General features: G+C 35.0%; 1 protein-coding gene across 4 annotated transcripts in view; it reads left to right on the forward strand.

The window, feature by feature from the left end:
• RB1CC1 (RB1 inducible coiled-coil 1) overlaps positions 1–19,291 on the forward strand; it is an 81,835-nt gene extending 62,544 nt beyond the window's left edge. For 3 of the 4 annotated variants that reach the window (XM_080381461.1, XM_080381462.1, XM_080381464.1), the window contains 9 exons: positions 3,605–3,764; positions 6,012–6,120; positions 6,238–6,478; positions 9,511–9,562; positions 10,905–10,952; positions 13,052–13,110; positions 14,866–15,002; positions 17,888–17,958; positions 18,318–19,291. In XM_080381461.1, the coding sequence (XP_080237587.1) occupies positions 3,605–3,764; positions 6,012–6,120; positions 6,238–6,478; positions 9,511–9,562; positions 10,905–10,952; positions 13,052–13,110; positions 14,866–15,002; positions 17,888–17,958; positions 18,318–18,395 (955 nt within the window). In that variant the 3' untranslated portion in view covers positions 18,396–19,291. The remainder of the gene's footprint in view (positions 1–3,604; positions 3,765–6,011; positions 6,121–6,237; positions 6,479–9,510; positions 9,563–10,904; positions 10,953–13,051; positions 13,111–14,865; positions 15,003–17,887; positions 17,959–18,317) is intronic. The other variant, XM_080381463.1, reaches the window with a different exon arrangement.
• The last annotated feature ends 299 nt before the right edge of the window (positions 19,292–19,590 follow it).

Raw genomic sequence — 19,590 nt, forward strand, 5'->3', positions numbered from 1 at the left:
TATGGAATGGAAATACTAGGATTTTTATATGTGGCTAATGCTTAGAAACTAGTCTGTTTTGAAATGCTAGAGTTTGTAATTTATGTTCTTGTAGCGTGAAGGAATGCAGTGGATAGATCTTGTTTGTATAATACTCAAACAGATCATTTTTTCCTGGGTATTATGATATACCAAGTATGTGAAATGAGTATAAAGAAATGGACAGATAAATAAAATGGACAGAGTGGGCATAAAAGCCAGAAGGGTACTACAGAACATGGATACAGACTTAAATTGGAATTTAACTTTCAAATATCAATGTCATGTTTAAAAAATAAAGGGGGGGGAGGGGAGGTTATGCAGAGAGTCCAACACATGTGCAGAATTCCCTTGCACAGTGCAACAGAAAACTGAGTATGTTTCACTTGAATTTTCCACTTCAGTCCCGTTACCTAAGGATTTTTCATATGTGAACATATACATTGTTAAATGGTGTTGTATCATGTCTGTGTTTTCTATGTCAGTGTCCAAAAAATACATCAAGATAATAAGATATGGTTTTCGAATTAAGATTAGGATATAATGAAACTAAAAACTGCCCTTCTGAATTGAAGAAACTATTAATGAAATATGGTGAAATGAGGAAAGAAAAAAAGATAAACTATGTTATTTTCCTTATATATGTATTAATGCACAGTAAGAGTTTTAAAAAGTTCAGTCAACAGAAAAAGATGTAGCTCTGTCATCAGACTTCTTAAAAATCCAGCATCTACACAACAGCTGCACACAGCTGTGTGTATTCTTATATGAACAGGATAAAACAGATAATATTTCTTCAAAATACATTGCTATCTGCTTCGGTCTAAAGTGTTAGTAGTTTGTTACGAATTCTGTCAAGTAATCTTGATTTTGTGTGATGTTAAAATATGTATCTGCTCCTAAGGTTCCTCTTTATGTCTTTAATCTGCTGGTAAGGTTTTTCTCTGGGAATGAAGACATGCTGTGTTTTTTCTCCAGAGGGCATATATGTTAAGTGAATCTGTCTTAGTATTTCGAAGTCACTGGTCTAGCTGTTTGGATTTTGAGCACCTAAAACCCAAAGTTATGTCAGTAATCTGAGTTCATTTTTTTTTTTCATTTGGTTGTTTAGCAGTTAACTTGTAACGGCATAAGCCAGCTTTTTTGTCATGTGTCTATATTCTTGTCAGATAAATTTCCTTTTCTGCATGAGCCGTGTTACATTAGCTGTCTAGAAGGCATGGACAGGGAGTTGAACTATTAAATTTGACTCAAGTATTGCATTGGTATCAGGAACTTAGTTTTTGAACTTACGTGAAAACTAACAAAAATATTTAGAAGTGAGAAAAGTTTGTGACCCATGCATTGCCAACATATGAAAATTACTGTGTTTTGGTTATAAATGTGCCTGAAATTCAAGTAATCATGATTAGGAAAGATAATATAACTGCAAGGCATTTGTTACTCTCCTATTTAATCCTTTTACTGTATGTAGTGTGTGCTAGCCAAGATTAACTGAAAAACACAGTTTCTGTAATGACTTCTGTTAAGTGGTTCATTGGTTAGTTAAAAGATACGTAACATTTTAAAGAATGTTAAAAATAGAATAGGAATCCTGACTGCTTTGAAAACTAAAATACAGCTTTGTTGTCTTTCAGCCTTGGTATTATGCAGCCACTTCTATCAGACCATCATCAGTGGTGAAGCTTCCATGTAGAGAACATGTGCTGTCTCATGCAGCTAGCCTCAGTTTAGAAATAAATTGAAATTTAATTCAGCACAGAAATGCTTTCTCAGTGGCACAAAAAAGATTTGCCTGGGTGTTTCATAACTTGCTTTCTTTTATTTATGATTTCTGGAATGTCAAAGGTTGTTTTGCTGCACTAAGTACTTCAGTTGGCTTTCAAAACTTTTATTTACACCTACTTACAGACTTTTTGACTGCTCAGCTACTGCTTAATAGTTTGTATCTTCAGCATGTACCCAAGTGGTGGAACAGTGCTAGTGTTGCTAAATACATCCTTTGTCATCTTAGAGTAGTACTTGCAGAGGAACCGTGATCTCTGAAGAAATGTGCTTTTGGTGTCTTGAAAACACTGAACATTTAGGCATTGTAATTATTGCCATAGGTGTCAAGACCTTTTCAAATTAAAGCTGTAAACCCAATACTTAATACAGTGATGGGGTTTAAAATCTGGTAATGCGCTAGCTTCCTGTGCAGAGTAACAGTATCCTTTACTTGGCTGTCATCTGCAGTCAGTAGTCCAGGCAGCCTGAGAGGCAGATGGTACCTGCTTTGGTTTAGTGCAGCTAACAGCTCTTTGGGTTTAGGCTGATGTATTAAGTTGGCATTTAGATTACCTGGAGTAATATCAGTGATTTATTTTTTTTTTGCTTGTAAAGTAAGGTGCAGGCCTACCTCTTTACAGTTCAGACAGACTTAGCCTGTACTTGCTTAACTTGATGGGGAGAACTGGTGGCAAAAACAGAGGTAGGTGAGTATGTGCTGGATCGTATGGTAAAGCAAAGACTGTAGAAATGGCTGGAACTGGTTGTTTCATGGATGTCCAAACTCCCATCCCATATGCAGTGATCAGAATTTTAGGTTCACTGCCTCCTCTGCAATTCAGTTTCCTTTTATGTTCTCTGTACTGAATCTTTCTGGTTTCTCTGAGGTTCTGTAGTCCTTTGTCTTAACAGAGAAGCTTTGCATTATGAAGCAAGGATTATTCTTGGGGCATTTTTAGCATTAGGAGGTGTGCTTGAGTGTTAGTATATTAGCACACAATGTTTTGCTTTCAGCACAGCCCATCTAATATCAGGAGACCATACCTTCAGGCTGCTCCAACTAGAGAAAACCATTAACACATCTATGTAGATGGAGAGTTAGGTTTGGGCGATCCTTTATATTAAATTTGATTCTGTTGTAGAGGAATAATAAAAATTTAAAATAATACAGTTTTTTACAAATGTTGCCCAACCAAGGGATTTCTCTATCCTAGTGTTCTTCAGCAGTGGTTCTTGATAACTCAAGCCAAGACACAGACTGTAGTTAAGGTTTTGTTTCAGTAATGGAAAATATTTGGCCTACATAACATTGCTTGTTTCAAGAGCCATTTAAAGTTGTTTTCCTTCCTTTGTCAATGACTATTGATGTTTTCTTAAATCACTACTACTGTCCTCCAGATTCTGCAACCCATAGTTCTGAGTTTCATCTCTGGTTTCCTTATCGGATTTATTGCTGAATTGCTTTAATGATGTGATAGTCCTGGAGGCTTTGCATTTTGACATGCTAAGAATCTTCAGGGAGTTGATTGTCACTGTTTCTTGTTTTACCGCTTTCTACACCTTCCATTAGTTAGAAAAGTGAAAACAAACACCCCTCCCCCCTCAAAAATCTTCAAAATTAGAGCCAGTGTTGTACCCTAAAAATCCAGAATGCCAAAGAGAAGAATTTGGTGAGATGGTAATGATAAAAAGTAGTATTGAAGATTGGTAATGACTTAATTAGAACACAGTATTAAATATTTCAGAAAAAATGTTTGTGTGTTTGCTTCATGCATTCTGTATATGCTGCGAATTTAAAGCCTAAACATTTTCTTTTAAGTCCTCCCACTGAAGCATCGGCTGAATCCAGCTTGGTTGCTGAACTTCAAGAGAAGCTTCAGGAAGAAAAAATGAAGTTCTTAGAACAACTTGAAGAACAAGAGAAGAGAAAGAATGAAGAAATGCAGAACATCAGAACATCGCTCACTGCAGAACAGCAGGTAAAGCTGATTCTATTTTATTACTTTTGCGCCCATGGCAGTTACGTGTTCTTCTGCTGTTTTGAAGTTATGGAGCTGGTTTTTAGGTTGTTTGGTTTTTTGCTATGTAACCCTTGCACATTCTAAACTTGCACTATTATCTGGAGCCAAGAGATGATGTGGTAATGGAATCCATACTTAAGCATTTCAAAAAAAAAAAAACCCACCACCACCAAAACCCCACCCACCACCACCCTGAAAAAAACCACAAAAACATACAAAAAAAACCCTAGTCACAAAAATAAAAAATTGCACCTTAAATATCTCTGAACTGGGCAATCCAGATTCAACTTCTGTTATTTGTTGACTTCTTTTGCTTAAGTTGTTAAGGTAGGTGCTGTAAGTGTTTTATGCATTAATCTCTTGAACTCCAGAAAGGTACTGGTTAAGTATAGTTTTAAGTTAACAACACAAAAGTTGTGGGCAACACACAACTAATTAGGAATGCTTCTTAATGGCTTTTAAACTTTATTAGCCTGGGCAGGTAGCATTTGATGTTCAACACAAATGTTACATCGTACTTAAACTTAGAAACTTTATGTACTCCACACGTTGATACAAAAATATATTGCACTGGATAAATAATTATCTGTGTACACATACTTCTCCTTTCAAAGCATCTTGAATCTCTTGGATTTTGTAGATGAGTCTTCAGTTCTTAAATTAAATCTCTTAGTAACAGCTATTATTTACAGTTTTGTTGCATTTAAACACTAGAAAAGGATTTTCTGTTTTAAGCACCTGTATTTACTTCAGGTATGGTAGGATCAGATAAGGACAAAGACAGTGTAGTGATCAGCCAGTTTGGTGAATGAACTCTATGAATCACGTAGTGCAGAGAGCAGAAAATTGCAGACAATTACAAAAGAAGGAATATTTTTGAAATTTTGAACTGCAAACATTAATACTGAAGTGAGGCTTACATAGTAAATCTAATGGGAATATTTCATATGTTATACTGCTAATCATAAGATTTCTTTTTCCATCAGAATATGCTTTAATAGGCCATTTTCCTCATCTAATATTATTCTTCATTTATGCAGCAGAGTGTGGAAGGGAAGGTTCTTAAGGCATTAGCAGCAAATTCCAAGGAAAGATGGAAGCTTTTATTAAAAAACAAAACAAAAAAAAAACAAACTCAAGAAAACAAAACAAATCCACCATGAAAACAAACAAATAAAAACAACCTTTCCCGAAACTATAAAAACGTGGTATCAGTTTGTGCTGAAACCTTGCTGGACTGGCTCTGCAGATCAGTGAACATTCTGGGTATTTAACCTCACTGTTGATGTTGGGTTTTTTCTCAGTAAAATTATCTTAGAGGTGTTAGTTATGCTTGTGGGGTGTGATAGTTTTGTTATGCAGATGTATACCCAAGGCTGCTGTGCACTGTGTAAGGTGTGTAGCGTGCCAAATAGCTTGCACTTTGAGACTGAGAGTTGATAGGTGCAGGCTAAGACAGTCTTAAAACTCAAAAAAATAAAATTGTAGTTTAAAATATCCTTTTAGTGGATGGTTGGTTGTATTTTTTGTCTCTTCAGCACAGCCTTAAGAGTAAAGGGGTGAAGGCATAGTGGTTAATAGAAGGATTGAAGTGGAAAGATTTGTCTGACTGATACCAAAGGATATGCTAGGTTCTTATGGTCAGTTATTCAAGCTACTAGCCAGGATTCCGGTATGATTTCTGCATTAATTAACTGTTTACTGAGGAGTTGATGCATGACTTGAAATGTATTTTTAATTCAGGTTCAGTATATTATTCTAGTTTTGTTACTAATTTTTTTTCATATGTAACGTTTTGATGTAGTGCAGCTTTGTCTTAATAATTATAATCCTTAAAGTAATAGTTTTTAATATGAAACAGGCAACTGTTGTACATTAGCTGGGCTATAAGCACTATGTTAAAAAAATAAACAAAAAACATATAAATTACTATTTTTTGACAATGATTTCTTTTATTATTATATGTGTGTGTATTGGGCTTGAGGGAATCAGAGGGATAAACTTAGTTACACAGACCTCAAAACAAAATATACAGAGGTGTTGTCTCTTCACAAAAATAATACGTAAACAAGTTTAATTGCTTGTTTAATTATAATTTGGGAAACTGAAATGTGTGATCTTTTGTACGTTTTTCTTCTAGTGAAGTATTTTGTTATATTTATGCAGTACATTTCTTATTTCAGTAATACTACTTTCTGTTTTCAGACCAACTTTAACACTGTTCTGGCAAGAGAGAAAATGAAAAAAGAAAACATAATTAATGACCTTAGTGACAAATTAAAAATGCTTATGCAACAGCAAGAAAAAGATAAGGGTAAGAAAACTTCTGAAGAAGTGTTCATCCTTTTTAATAGGACAATTCCATTCACTACAGATTGGTTCTGATCCTTCTGCTGTAATTAAAAAGCATGTTTATTCACTTGTCTCATAGATTTGATTGAAACACTTTCTGAAGATCGAGCTCGCTTACTTGAAGAGAAGAAAAAGCTTGAAGAAGAAGTTAATAAACTGAGAAGTAGTAATTTTTCTCCATCAGCCTACTCGGCAGCAGCTTCAGAAGTTTGTGGAGCCTGCGCAGCTGATATTCCCACTGACACAGACAGATTGGTTTCTGACATTGCAGCCGAAGGGAGAATGGATTCCACAATGGAAACCAGTATGATGGCTGTGCAGTAAGTATGGGACATTGTAATAGAAATAAACAAAGTGTGCTCTCATTCTTTAAATGTGTGGTGTTGGGTGTTGTGAAGGGCAAGTGAGTATGTTTAACACACCTTCTGCCTTTGTTCTTGCTAAAAATAATCTTTTAAATTACGCATACAATTGTGATGTCATGATGATCAGAAGTGTGTGGTTTTGATGACTTAGAGGTATGCAACTTAAAGGCAAAACTCAGCCCTACAATTATGAGATGAAAAAATAATCCAAGTGTATGAAACATAAGTGAAACAGGAGAAGAACAATTGTAATGGTGAATGAGCTGGATGGCTGTATGTTATTGGCATATTTTTCGAACAGTGGCTGGCTCTCATTTAAAGACAAGAAGTTTATTGTTCATGTACATGTGTGCTGTAAGATAGCATAACGGCATTCCTTGATAAAAGGGAGGCTGTGATGGGTATGCTGGGTGGAAGTTAGGCTGAATCCTCAGGTTTCCAAACAAATAATGGGACTCAGGCTGACCAAGGGGCCTTGTTGGACTGATGTTTTGTACTATTGGAGAGAAAGACAGGTATTCAGCATCTCTTTGTATAACCTCTGAATCATCAGTACCATCAGCTGTGATGTACTGCTGACTTACTAGAGGGCAGTGATGGGGCTGGGAAAAAACTGCAGTGATTTAAACTAATTTACTTGAAAACAGCTAGGGCAAGCAACTTACGTACTTCAAACTGAACTTTAAGATCCGTTCATTTGTGTTTGGATCTGGTTAATGCTGTGGATTTACAACAGATTCAGTTAGCATTATGTTGATATTTCACTGATTATCACTCTTTTTGTATGGAGGTTTAATTAGGGGCTAGTTTGTGAGCAGGTGTCTGAAGGTGTGCTTGAAATACTGAGGTGATTAGAGATCGGAGGGAATTGGTTTCTGCAGCCATCAGCTTCACTGTATTCCCTATTTTGGGTGCCCTACAATAGCAGTGCGCTTTGTTATTGGCATATAACACCTTGCCTAGTGAGTTAAGACTCTACATGTAAAGCTAGTAGACACTTTTTAAGTCTGGTTTTAGTATGTGACTATGAAGTCTTCTGAACTTCAGTAGTACTGACTGGCACAAAGTTGTCCTGTTGGTTGTTGCCAGGATTCCAGCTTACTGCAAATGTATTTTCTGTGTTTTTCAGTAAGGACTACTGTAAAAACATACATCAAGTTCATAGCCTTGATTCTTATTTCAAATGTACCTATAGTAATTTCGTAAAAATTTCTGAACAGTAAAGACTGTCTGATACTCCAGGAGAAGGGTTTATGATGATACATACAAATATCCTATTTTTTCCTATTTTTTAACAATGTTTGTATGTTTCTCTTAAATATAGAATGTTAGACTTAAGAATTCTGTACTAAAATATGCACATTCTATTATATTTACTTTCTGACTAGAACAAGACAAAATGAATAGCATGTGATGCGTATGCATTGAAATAAGACTCATTACTAGAAGGTACTCGGCTATTATCATGCTTAGTGCAGTATCGGAATCCTTTCAGAATGGATTAGTGGGAGAGAATTCAGGCAAAAAGGGTAAAGAAGTTTTGTCCAGCGTATTCAAATTGCTTTTTTTTAACCCCATGTAGAAACTGAGGAAAACTAGAAAAATTTTACAGTATGAGTATGTGCTGCTATAGCAGCCTAAGAAAACTGAAATAATCAACATTTGGGGTTTTTTTAGTGATTCATGAGAACTGTTCTTCATGCTAACACTTTCTACATCTTTGTGGTGGAAGACTGCATTTCTTTAATTCCCTTATACTAGTAATGCTCGTTTTAAGATCCTTTCCTACCATGTCCAATTAAGGAAATCTGGATTTGAACTTGAAAGCACAGCCACATGGGATGGTTTCTTTTTATGCTTTTACACCTGCAGTAGTTTATTAAAAGACTTTTAATGCATACATTATGATTGCATTGTCACATATCCTCTCTTCTCCTCATCCTCCCGTAGACTTTCTCATTTGTGAAGTTCCTAAGTATCACAGGCTGTGTCATGTTACCCTGAATAAACAGCAAGCCTGCTTTGTTCTAGTTACCTCAGTGCAATGAGATGTTTTGGGAAGACAGATCTCGTCACCTTGTTTAAAAGAAAACAGAAGTTCTTATTACTGAGGGTTTTCAAAACATCTGATTTATGCTTCAGAACTGTACAGTGTAATGTTGAATTCATTTGCATGGAAAAGAAGCTTAAAATCCAAGATTAATTTTATTATACCCCTAATATGATTAAAGGCTTCTTTTTGCTCATTAAGAAAACTTATCTGAAGAAACTGGCTGCATCTTTGAATTACCCACTTGATAAAGCTTGCAAATGTTGAACCGTTTTTGAAATGAAAGCAGAAAAAACAGACTGTAAGCTGCTGGTTGTTACCCCTTTACCTACTGTCCTCCCTATTGTCCTGCCTTTAAAAATAAGTTTTGTGTTGGGTATTATTCTATGTTCTTAAGAATTTTTTTATTAGTATGTTAGATTATCTTGCCACGCTTCAGTGCTCTGCTTGTCACAGATAAACAGAAGAAATTAGCAAGTTCACATTGATATCTTTGTACCAGAGAACCCCATGGCATGGAGACTTTAAACTACAAAGATTAGGAAAATACGACATTTCAGAGCTTAACTGCAATATCACGAGTGAACTGCCAAAGCAGCGTTCGGAGCTGTATCTTTCATCCTGGTGTTTCAAAAATAACACAAAAAATGCAGAAACAGCCCCATGTAACTTTATAACTAACCAATGACTGAAAACTTGCTGTCTTGTTGCAAGAATTTCCTTGGGTTTAAAGGGGGGTGGGGGGTGGAAAAATCCCCCCAAACCTGCCAGAAATGTTGATGCTGACTCTTAAGGTATCTTTCAATGCTGTTCCCTCTGTGCTAGCAAATACTTGGTACTGAGTGAAGATGGGGGCTGTGGTGGGTGGGAAAGATAATTTTTGATCGTGAAAAGAAGTTTCATTTTTAACCTGTCCATTTTCTTCCTTTTCTTCCAGTGAAAATGTCCATATGTCTGAAGAAAAACAGAGGATAATGTTGTTAGAAAGAGTGAGTAGACTGATTGTGAGGTTAAGTGTTACAACTAAGTACGTACAAGTACATGTATGAAGTTGTGCTGTGGTTAGTTACATACTCTGATGCAATATAGTATCTGCAAGGCTTATAAATATCATTCCAGAGAATGATTTTTCATGATACTCATTTTGGAACAGTACAATTCATTGAAGTATTTAAAAATAAGTGTTAATACATTATACTTTGCCTAGCTTAAAGTTTGTTTATTCTGTTTATGTACGCTTCAGAATGAATGAGTCATGTGTAATACTACTTCTTAGGAGTGACAGTTCATTGATCTAGGGAATTTTCTGTAGCAAAAAAGTTTTGATAAGTTTTTCAAATTAAGACATCCAAAGCAGCTGGACAGAAATTAAGGTTGACTTACCTGTTTCTCTTGGAAATGAGTAGTTTCTCCTCTTTGGCTGCTGTTACCTAGATCATTTTAATTGGACCTGGAGTGCATTGTAATCTTGACAGTATTACTTCTGTAAAAGGTGAAATAACACGTGCTTAATACTACCATTTTTTGAAGTAACTGTCATGCCTTTACAAGCTAGAATTATAAGTTTCTCTCTCACACCCCCCACCTCTCCCAAATACATTCCTTATATTTTCACTTCAGTTAAAACTTCTATTTTGAGCGTAGCTTTTAACGTACAGTGCGGAATTGAACCTTTTTGATGAAATAGAAGTTGTTATTCTTGGTAAAAGGTGCTAGATTAACTCTCAGTAGTTACATTGGAATCTTTTAGATTCTAGTAATTTTAAACTATTCGGTCATATCTATCCATTGCAGCTGCCTTTCTTGCCTTCTCAGAGTTGACCTTAAAAAAGAAGTGTCTGTCTTTCAGCTTTCTAGGATCACTTAGACTGAAATTTGTAATCACTTAGAGAACATGAATGTCGTCTTAAAGGATTGTAGCACTGTATGAGGCAAGTGGCTGGATGTTTCTGAATAGGAGCACTAACATGCTTTATTCTGTCATCTGCTTACAAAAGATAGATATCACAGGTAGAAGCTGTAAAATAGTAATAAATTACATTTTGTTTGCTGTTCTATCAGTGAAATGTTTTTGTACCTTAAGGAAAAGTGTGAGTATGGAGATGAGCATAGCTTAGCAGTGGGCTTTATAGCACTGGTAATTGCTAGACTTGAAATTTTTTTTTAGATGGCTCCGTTCAAAAGATGTTTTGATATAGTTTTAAAACTGAAAGCTGAAGTAAATACGTATATTTTGTAAGTAGTCTGGCTCTGGTCATATCAAAACCTTTTTAGACAATTTATACTGTATGAGGTGTATTAATTGGTTAATCAGATAAGATTTTTTTTCAGACTTTGCAGTTGAAAGAAGAGGAAAACAAGAGATTAAATCAAAGACTGGTAAGTATTTGTGCAATGTATGTTTTTAATCACCTGAAATAATAAGAAAAGCTTACTAAAAATGTGGAGGTTTATTAACTTGAAAAGTGTTTAAAGTGTTAAGACAAGTAGCACATAAGTGTAACCTAGTAACCTTTCAGAGGTACCTCAACTTAGCAGTCTTCTCATGGAAACGATTCACAGGACTGTAGAGAAAGAAACTTCTTCCCAAAGAACACGGAACATCCAGGCTTGGGGTAGGGGGAGTTAATTTCAGTGGCTCCATGGCTCGGTTTTTCAACAACAGTAGATCGAAGGCCAGTTTACAAGGATGTTAAATATACCTGCACATTAAACATAATTAGGAGTGTTAGTAAGAACTTAAAGATTGTGCTTGGAAAAGTGCACCTGTCATTTTTGTGAGGCATGAGACTTGAATTCTTCCTACCAGCTGGAACTACAAACAGCCATCATATTAAACACTGAAGTAATAGTCAGTGCCTATGGGAGAAAAAAGAAGAGTGTTTACTTCTTCTGCTTACCCACAGTTTATCCTTACTAACAGGTCGCAACCTCGAGTCTTAACAAAAATTGCTGTGCATATGGGAAACAAACACATCCTTTCGCAGTTTATTGCTTGAACTGGCCGTGGAGATCTCACTTTAAGCGACAGGTTGATACCTAGGAGTTTGGTAGGAACTGATACCTGTGTAGTTGCAAGTAAGATTTCTAGGAAAAATGTTTAATAGGATCTCAAGTAGGAGCTGCTATTTTTCTGTTTGAGGTAAGACTGAAATTTACCATGTAATTTACTCCTGCTATGTATTCAGGTATGAAATTGCAGTATCTTTCAAACGCTTTCCATTTCACATTACACTTGTATATAATAACCCTGACTAGTGCAGGGCATAAGAAAGGATTGCAAGACACCTAAAAGCATATTTTATAACAGGATTTTTCTTATTCAAAATGTCAGTGAAGTGTACAAAAGGTATTTCAGGGTAGCTTTTACGGTAGAACTCCAAACATGCTGGACATTCCTCTAAACCTCTCTGTAGATTTCCTGAATTAAACTCTTAATCTCTTGTCATCTCAGAGTAAAGTGAAATTGAAGAAAAGTGTTGTGCAAGACAAATACAAAAATAATTGTTATAATTAATACCAAGCCTTTGTAAGAGAAATTGGCAGCTCATTGGTGTCTAAAGCAATTCAAATTTGGTTTCTAAATGGGTTCTAATAAGAACATAATATCTTTTCAATTTGTTACTTGAAAATTGGTTATTTTGTAGATAAAATAAATCTTATTTCTTGTCTCTTCATACTACTTTCTCCCCCCTTCCTTCCCAATACATTTCTAAAACTGAAATACACTTAAAACACATGAATATCAATATTTAATTCTATTGAGCTGCTTCAGATAAGGAGCCCAGAAGGGGTTCTGCACAGTAAAAGAAATTCTTTTCAGGACACTGGCTTGTGCGGAAAAACTTGTGAGTTACCTCTGCAAGCAACAAAAAATAAAAAGAAGCTCCTTTTCATACCAGGAATGGTGGTATTTGGGTTTTTAAACGAATTACTGAGAAAGGGAACCTTTTTTTCTGTGTAAACGTTACATAATTGAGCCTTTGTTTGGTCTTAGTGAATTTGACTCAAGTTTTGTTGAAGGGAATGCTGCTCTGTCTGTTACAGTAAACTTTAGGTTATGTGACAGTCTGTAGTAAAACTGAGAGATCATATAGAGTTCAACATCCAGAATTTAATTGTAATAAACATATTTAATCTCAAGTGTTTTACCATCAGCCTTTTTTAGAATGCCAGTGTCTTCTGTGTTAGGGTGCACAGCTATATCATAGGTCTTGTGTATACTCAGAAGAAATCTTCAATGGCACTTATCTGGAAAGCAGTTTTAAATAATGAGGGAGAAGTCAGTTATGTAAGAAACTTCATAATGGCAGGATGGCAGAAAGGTGTGCTATGTTCTTGAGTGAATATAAAATCTGCAAGAATAGACACTGTTTTGAAATCAATACTAAATTATTTCTCTTAACCGTATTGTTACCTGCAATATACATCTTATCATAGCTTGCCAATACTTCATAGTGTTTCTCTTTTTTGTTTAGATGTCCCAGAGCATGTCATCAGTATCCTCAAGACACTCTGAAAAAATAGCAATTAGAGAGTAAGTACATGTTCATATGAAAATTAACAGATGGATATGCTTTCAATAGGTATGTAGTTAAAGAATGTCACAGTCCTCCTGTTCTTGCTGTGTGGTGAAAAGATTTATAGGCCATCTGTGTAGTTTAGCTGTCAATTATTGAACCATCCCAGCTGGCTTAATAAATAATAAACAAAAAAGGCCTTTCTGAATTGTGTGTGTTGGTGGCTGTCTTGTGTTCTGTGCCTTTCTTTACATGGTTCATGAGAATACTCCTTCACGGGATTTCTAGAATCCTCCCAGAGTTTTCTTTTAGATTACTTTTTTGTTTATCTGTAACCTTCTTGAAATTGTGCTAAGAAAAAGTAGAAGGAATCCTGTTCACCCTGAATATGCATAGTGTTTCATTATATTTCAAGAGAAGTTTTATCTTTCTAGAGTCTTCAAAATTTTTGGCTTACCTTGACAGAATGAAGTGAAATAAACTCAAATATTCTGTCATATATTATTGTGTTGGCAGTGGCAGCTCCAGGTAGAATAGAAATTGCTGGGAAAAAAAGTATTAATTCTTGCAGAATATGAAAGCTACAGAAAACTGTTCTTGAGTAATTTATTGGTCTGATACTAAATGAGTAATATAAAAAATCTTTTTGCAAAGAAAACCAGCACCAATTATTCCTTTAATGGTTTCTGAATTACTGACCTTGTTGCAATAAAAGTGCAATTTGTTGTATGTGCAGAATCAGATTTTCCTGTTAGCCTCTGAATATTCTGGTAACTGTCTTTGTAGTCTCTTGGTAAGTGAGGAAAATACTGTGAAAGAAGAATTAATCTGTCCAACAGAGATGTCTTTAAGTCAGTGTAGTCTGTTGTCATAGTAAATCCAGGCCGAAAAGCTTGGATTATTTATTTAATCTGAAAGTGAACTTTAAAGAAGATGTAAATTTCTCTCTAAATGTACCTGTTTACCTTTGACTATATATCTGGAGTTGGCTTTTATGGAGAAGAGTGTTCCCCTGTGCCACTTCCTCCCCCGTCTTCAAGAGCAGTAGTAATACTTTGTTTTGGAGCCCTCTCATGGTCTAATGCTTAATTTGTAGCTATTTTAGACTTTGTTTCATTAATGGGCAAATAATTTACTTCCAGCACATTTGCACTGTAAAACAGAAGTTGGAGACAGAAAAAGTTCTCTGAATACTGTGCTGTATCTTGGTATTAGAACGTGGTGGCTTTCTGTTATCCTAGTGTCAAAAAGAAGCAGCTTTTTGAAACTTCTCATGTAATGTCACTGCTGTCTTTCTTTTGCTTTTAACCCTTTCATGATGAACGCTTCATCCCTTCTTTGTCCCGTGCCCTTAAAATTTTGAGATTGAATAGCTACATAAATGTTTTGCTGTATTTTTCTGTGTTCAAGTTGACTTCAGTTTAAAACATCAAAAGAGTGTTTTTAAACACTGGTACGCTGATCATTACCATAAGAATAAAAGTAATATAAAATTATATTTATGTTTTAAAGCAAAACTGTCAGTTCTTCTGAAAAAATATTGAGTTGATGGATGTAGAAGAACATTTCAAAAACAGTTTTTAAAAGGTAAAGTTTTGTTGACTTCAGGAAATACAAAATGTGTATGAGTTGGCATAGCAAGCAGAAACATCTGTGCTGCTGTTCAACTGGGTCTCAATCTGTGCAGTACTTGGGGGAAAAAACTGTAGTGTAATTAATGTAGCTTTAAACTTCTATGCCTTTTTAGTTCCCTGATTATTTTTTTTTTCCAGTTTTCAGGTTGGCGATTTGGTTCTCATTATCTTGGACGAAAGGCATGATAACTATGTATTGTTTACTGTTAGTCCAACCTTGTATTTCTTGCACTCAGAATCTCTTGCTGCACTGGATCTCAAACCAGGTGAGTGTGGTAAGTGTCAGATTACTTCCAATTATTATCTACTTATGCAAATAACACTCTTAAAATCACTTACTAAGTGTTAGAAAGTTATAAAAATGTGATAATTGAGAAGCATGTAAGATGGCTATCAGCTGTCTTTGTAGCGTTTGCTATTTGTTCTGATGCTGAACATCTTTCAGTGCAGGACATTTTAAATCAAAAATGTACATAGAAGTTGATGTTTTGGAAGAATAGGGAAAATATCTGCATCTTCAAAGTAAGCTGTTAAAAAAAAAAGAGAGAAAATGCCGATTTTGTACACACACAGAGTGTGTTAACGTGGCTATGGGGAAAACGTTCTGATCAGGCTGCTTAGCTGTTTGGTAGCATGAATTGTCTAGGTCTCAGGCATATTTTTATGTGGGTTTCTGCTTCCAATGTCTTTTTTGATGAGGAAAGTAAATACAGAACTCAAGGTAACATTTCTGTCAAAATTGCATGCTCTCTTATTTTTTAATACCTATTCTTGTTCTTTGAAGATTGTCTTTGAATATTTTTTTTTCTTTAATCTTCCTCAAAGTGACTGGAATTTATGAACCCAAATACACATCTGAGATAACAAAATGTAGACCATAGTATATGGGGATTTGCAAGCAATGTTTTGGCTGATAAAGTTTTTCCACCCAATTCAAATGGTGTTTAGCATGGCTCATAAGTTTTCAGAGAACAGTTTCTGTTTATTCTGCTTATGTTCAGGTTGATGGCACATTTGCTTTTTTTCCTCCTTTAATCTTCAGGTTTTTGTATTGACTGTTTTTGGCACCTATGTAAACTTTGTTATTTTTCCTCATTTTAAAAAAAGATTATTACTTCAATTTAACTTATGTTTTGCACTAAACTTTGAGCTGTGTGAAATAGATTCAGGTAAATACCTATATCACATGTAGTATTCTTGCAAACCCACTCACGCTGCCAACTTTGCAGAGATGTCTAAGAATGTGCATCAGAAGGAAATTTTTATGTATTTATTCTAATTTACCAGTAAACATTTCTATATGTTGTTGCATGTGCGAAGCTGTCAACTTATTTTCAATGAACAGGATCACTGTAGATTTCAGTTATGATGAAAGATGATAGCTCATAAATAATTGTGGAGTCTCGAGAAGACCGCCAAGCTCTAACTGAACTGAGACTGCTGAAGGATCTGTCCCATGTGCTCTGTGAAACATATGCAAAGAGCTCCTATCTTACAGATGTAATACATTCTGAACTACGCCATTAGTAGTACATATATAACTGTGAAGTATGGTTGATTTTCTTATTGTTGGTTTACATATGTAAGGTAAAAGCTATGTATGTCAGTCTGTATTTTACCCTGAGTACACAATTCACTGATCTGTTTTCAAATGGACTCGGCTTGCTCCACTCCTTATCACTTGCTAACCAGAGTTAGTCTCAAATTCAAGAAAACTGCACATAAAACAAACACATAGACTTACCATTTGCTTTAGGAGCACATTTGTCTCTAGATCAGTGCTTCAGGAAGCCACGTCTTGATTCTATTACTGCATCAGGGAAGTGGGAAAAATGAAGCACAGAACACTAGTATCATTTGCAATAGATTAAAATTGTTGTGGACCTGGGCACTACAAATCATTGTTTTAAGGGCTGCCAAAGCATTGCATCTAAATCTGACCTTTTGTACCAACATGTACATATAAAGTTAGTAATTCTGTAGATCCACCCACAGTATTGTGTCAGGGATCTGGCCTATCGTAGGTTGTCTCTGCCTACATTAAGAGCACTTAAACTGCTGTGACAACACTGAAATTGGTTAAGATTTGTGTTGTCCCTTATCTTCAGGATATGGGAGTTTTCATCTGCAAATGTAAGGAAAAAATCCCTGCGTCCTTCTCACTATCCTTGTTACATCAGTGAAGTCTGTCAGCGAAGAAAATAAAAAAACCCCAAGTTTTTGTTTAGATTTAAGTATTGGTTGTGGAGCATTCAGACCAGTTATGAATAATTTGCACTGGTTTGTAGGAGTATTAGGTAGTACAGAATCTGCTCCGCTATCAATAGCCAGATTAATCTTGAAGAATATAACCAAAATTTCAAACTGGTTCTTGAGTGACTCATGTTCTAGTCACTAGATGCAGTATCTCATTGTCATGCTTAGAAAAGCATTGATTTTACCATTACGCAGAGCGTATGTGAGCTGCTCCTTCAGACTGTTTTGATTTTTTTTTTCTTCATGCTGTGATGAGTGATAGTTATGAAAGAGCAAAGCAAGTAAAATGGATAGAATTTCTTGGAATACAAGACAAGTATGTTTCCTCGCTGTTATACAAGCTGAATGTTTATTTATGCCCACTGTTGCTTTTCTGACCTGTCAGTTTATTATTGAGGTTTTTCGCTTTTCTCCTTTCTGAACAGTATTGAGTACTCTCAGAAAACTGCAACCAAAACTAGCAGCCTTGTAGGGCTTTAAAATTATTATTTATGCATATCTAATTTCCATCAGTAATACAGAAAAATAATCAAATGTTTCAGTAAGAGCAATAATAATAGCTGAGTACAGATGACATTCTTTGAAATACTTAAGGAAATTCTTACTTTAAGATCAAAAGGTCAAGCTTGGTTGATGAGAATAATTTTGAATCATTAAATGAATTAGTTTTGATTTGCTTTTGTCTGCTCTAATGTTAACTTTAAAAACAATTTAAACTGAAAAAACATTTTTTTATTGAAAACACCAGTGAACTGTCATGACATCTGAACTTATTTAACTCAATTTAAAAAGGGTTTTTGAAGAATTTCTGCTTTCAATGAGATAATTTTAGCAAATAATCTTTAACCATATTGAATGTAATATCAGGTTTTGGTTATCTAAAATAAATATATTCTCTGTTTAGCTTCAGGTGCATCTAGGAGACCTTGGGTGCTAGGAAAAGTAATGGAAAAAGAATATTGCCAGGCAAAAAAGGTAAGGACATAATAATGGAAAATCATCTGATGAGATTAATAGAGAAGAAGTTCACATTTAAATGTTTGTGAAAGTTGTGAAAACTACTCTCCGCATAATAAGCGAGATGAAAGTTGTTCTAGGTTCTGCCATTCCTGCTCCATTTTTCAGTCAGTGAATAGCAAGAGAAAGGAAACTAGAAAAAAGAGTGAGCGAGCAGTGGCTTGCGTAGTTGTGTCCGTACAGCCCAGAACCTTGCCAAACTCCAAAGGGCCTCATAAATGCTGAGGGCTGGGAATCAGTTTCTGCTTAAAAAAATATTAAAAAAACGGAACGATAATCCCACGTTTCTAATGTAACTTGATTTTTTTTTTTTGTAGGCACAAAACAGATTTAAAGTTCCTTTGGGTACAAAATTCTACAGAGTGAAAGCAGTACCATGGAACAAGAAAGTATAACACAACAGAGGTTTAGTTTGTTCTGTCTCCATTCTTTTTTGACTTGTCCTTCAGTGCTCGTTCATCGCTCCAAATACCAGGCCATCTTTTTATACGGGGGTCATGTGACAAGATACATCATTGATGTACTGCTTTTACTTTTTAACAGGTCACATTTTAGAAACAAGAATTTCATCAAAAACTCTGGCCCTAACTGTTCCAATTTTTTTACCCAGACAACTTTAGGAGTGTGGACCAAATGAGTTCATTTTCTCAAAGGGCAACCACATGAAACATGGTTTGTTTACCATGTTAATTGCCTGTTAAATATACATTAGCTTGTGTTTAGATGTTAAATGTTAGTTACCATTATTACCAGCATACGTCCTTTTGTGAAATCATTATCAAAGTACTTGCACTCTTTAACAGATTCTTTATATGTGTAAAATTCATCAACTATTTAAAGAGGAGTGTTCATTGCATGCAGATAATCATATAATTTTTCTTCAACATGAGTTTGCCTCAGTAGATGAATAAAAATAACTACTGCAACTTGTTTCATTACATGAAAATGCTCTTTAATGTTAAAAAAACTTGTTATTTGATAGACTGATTTTGAAAATCAGTCACAGTTAGATCTGCAATCTTCAAAAGCACTTTCGACGGATTGATCACACAGATTCTGAAGGGAAGACACCTGTGCTGTTTGTTCAAAGTGAAGCACTTGTTCTTCCCAACAAAACAGAAATCTTGTATTAATCTATTTAGAAAAATCATATTGATGAAACTGTATTTCATGGTTGAGTTTCAGGAAAAAACTCATTGTACATTAACCATACAAGAGTCATTTAAGTAACAAATTATTGTAATTGTAAAAGACATGTAGAATTTTAAAACAATAAAGATTTGAAACTGTATGTGTTTGCAGTATTTGTGTGTGTTTTAAATACTATCTTTAATTTCATGTTAATCTGTTGCAGCTTCTCTCTGATTCCTCCAACAGTTTCATTACATAGAAATACCTAAATTTTCTGCAACAGGCATTAATTTTCAAAACATTCAGGGATTACAAGAATTACCTTAAAGGATTTAAGCAGGCACAAATTAATTTTGTCAGCAAATTAAATGGATAAATGACATTTTTCAAAATAGAATGTAGTCTTACATTTTTTCATAAGTATAAAAAGATGTACTATAAGTATGTAGTCAGTGGAAG

This window comes from Falco punctatus (genome assembly GCF_963210335.1).
Source record: "Falco punctatus genome assembly, chromosome: 3".
Lineage (NCBI taxonomy): Eukaryota > Metazoa > Chordata > Aves > Falconiformes > Falconidae > Falco > Falco punctatus.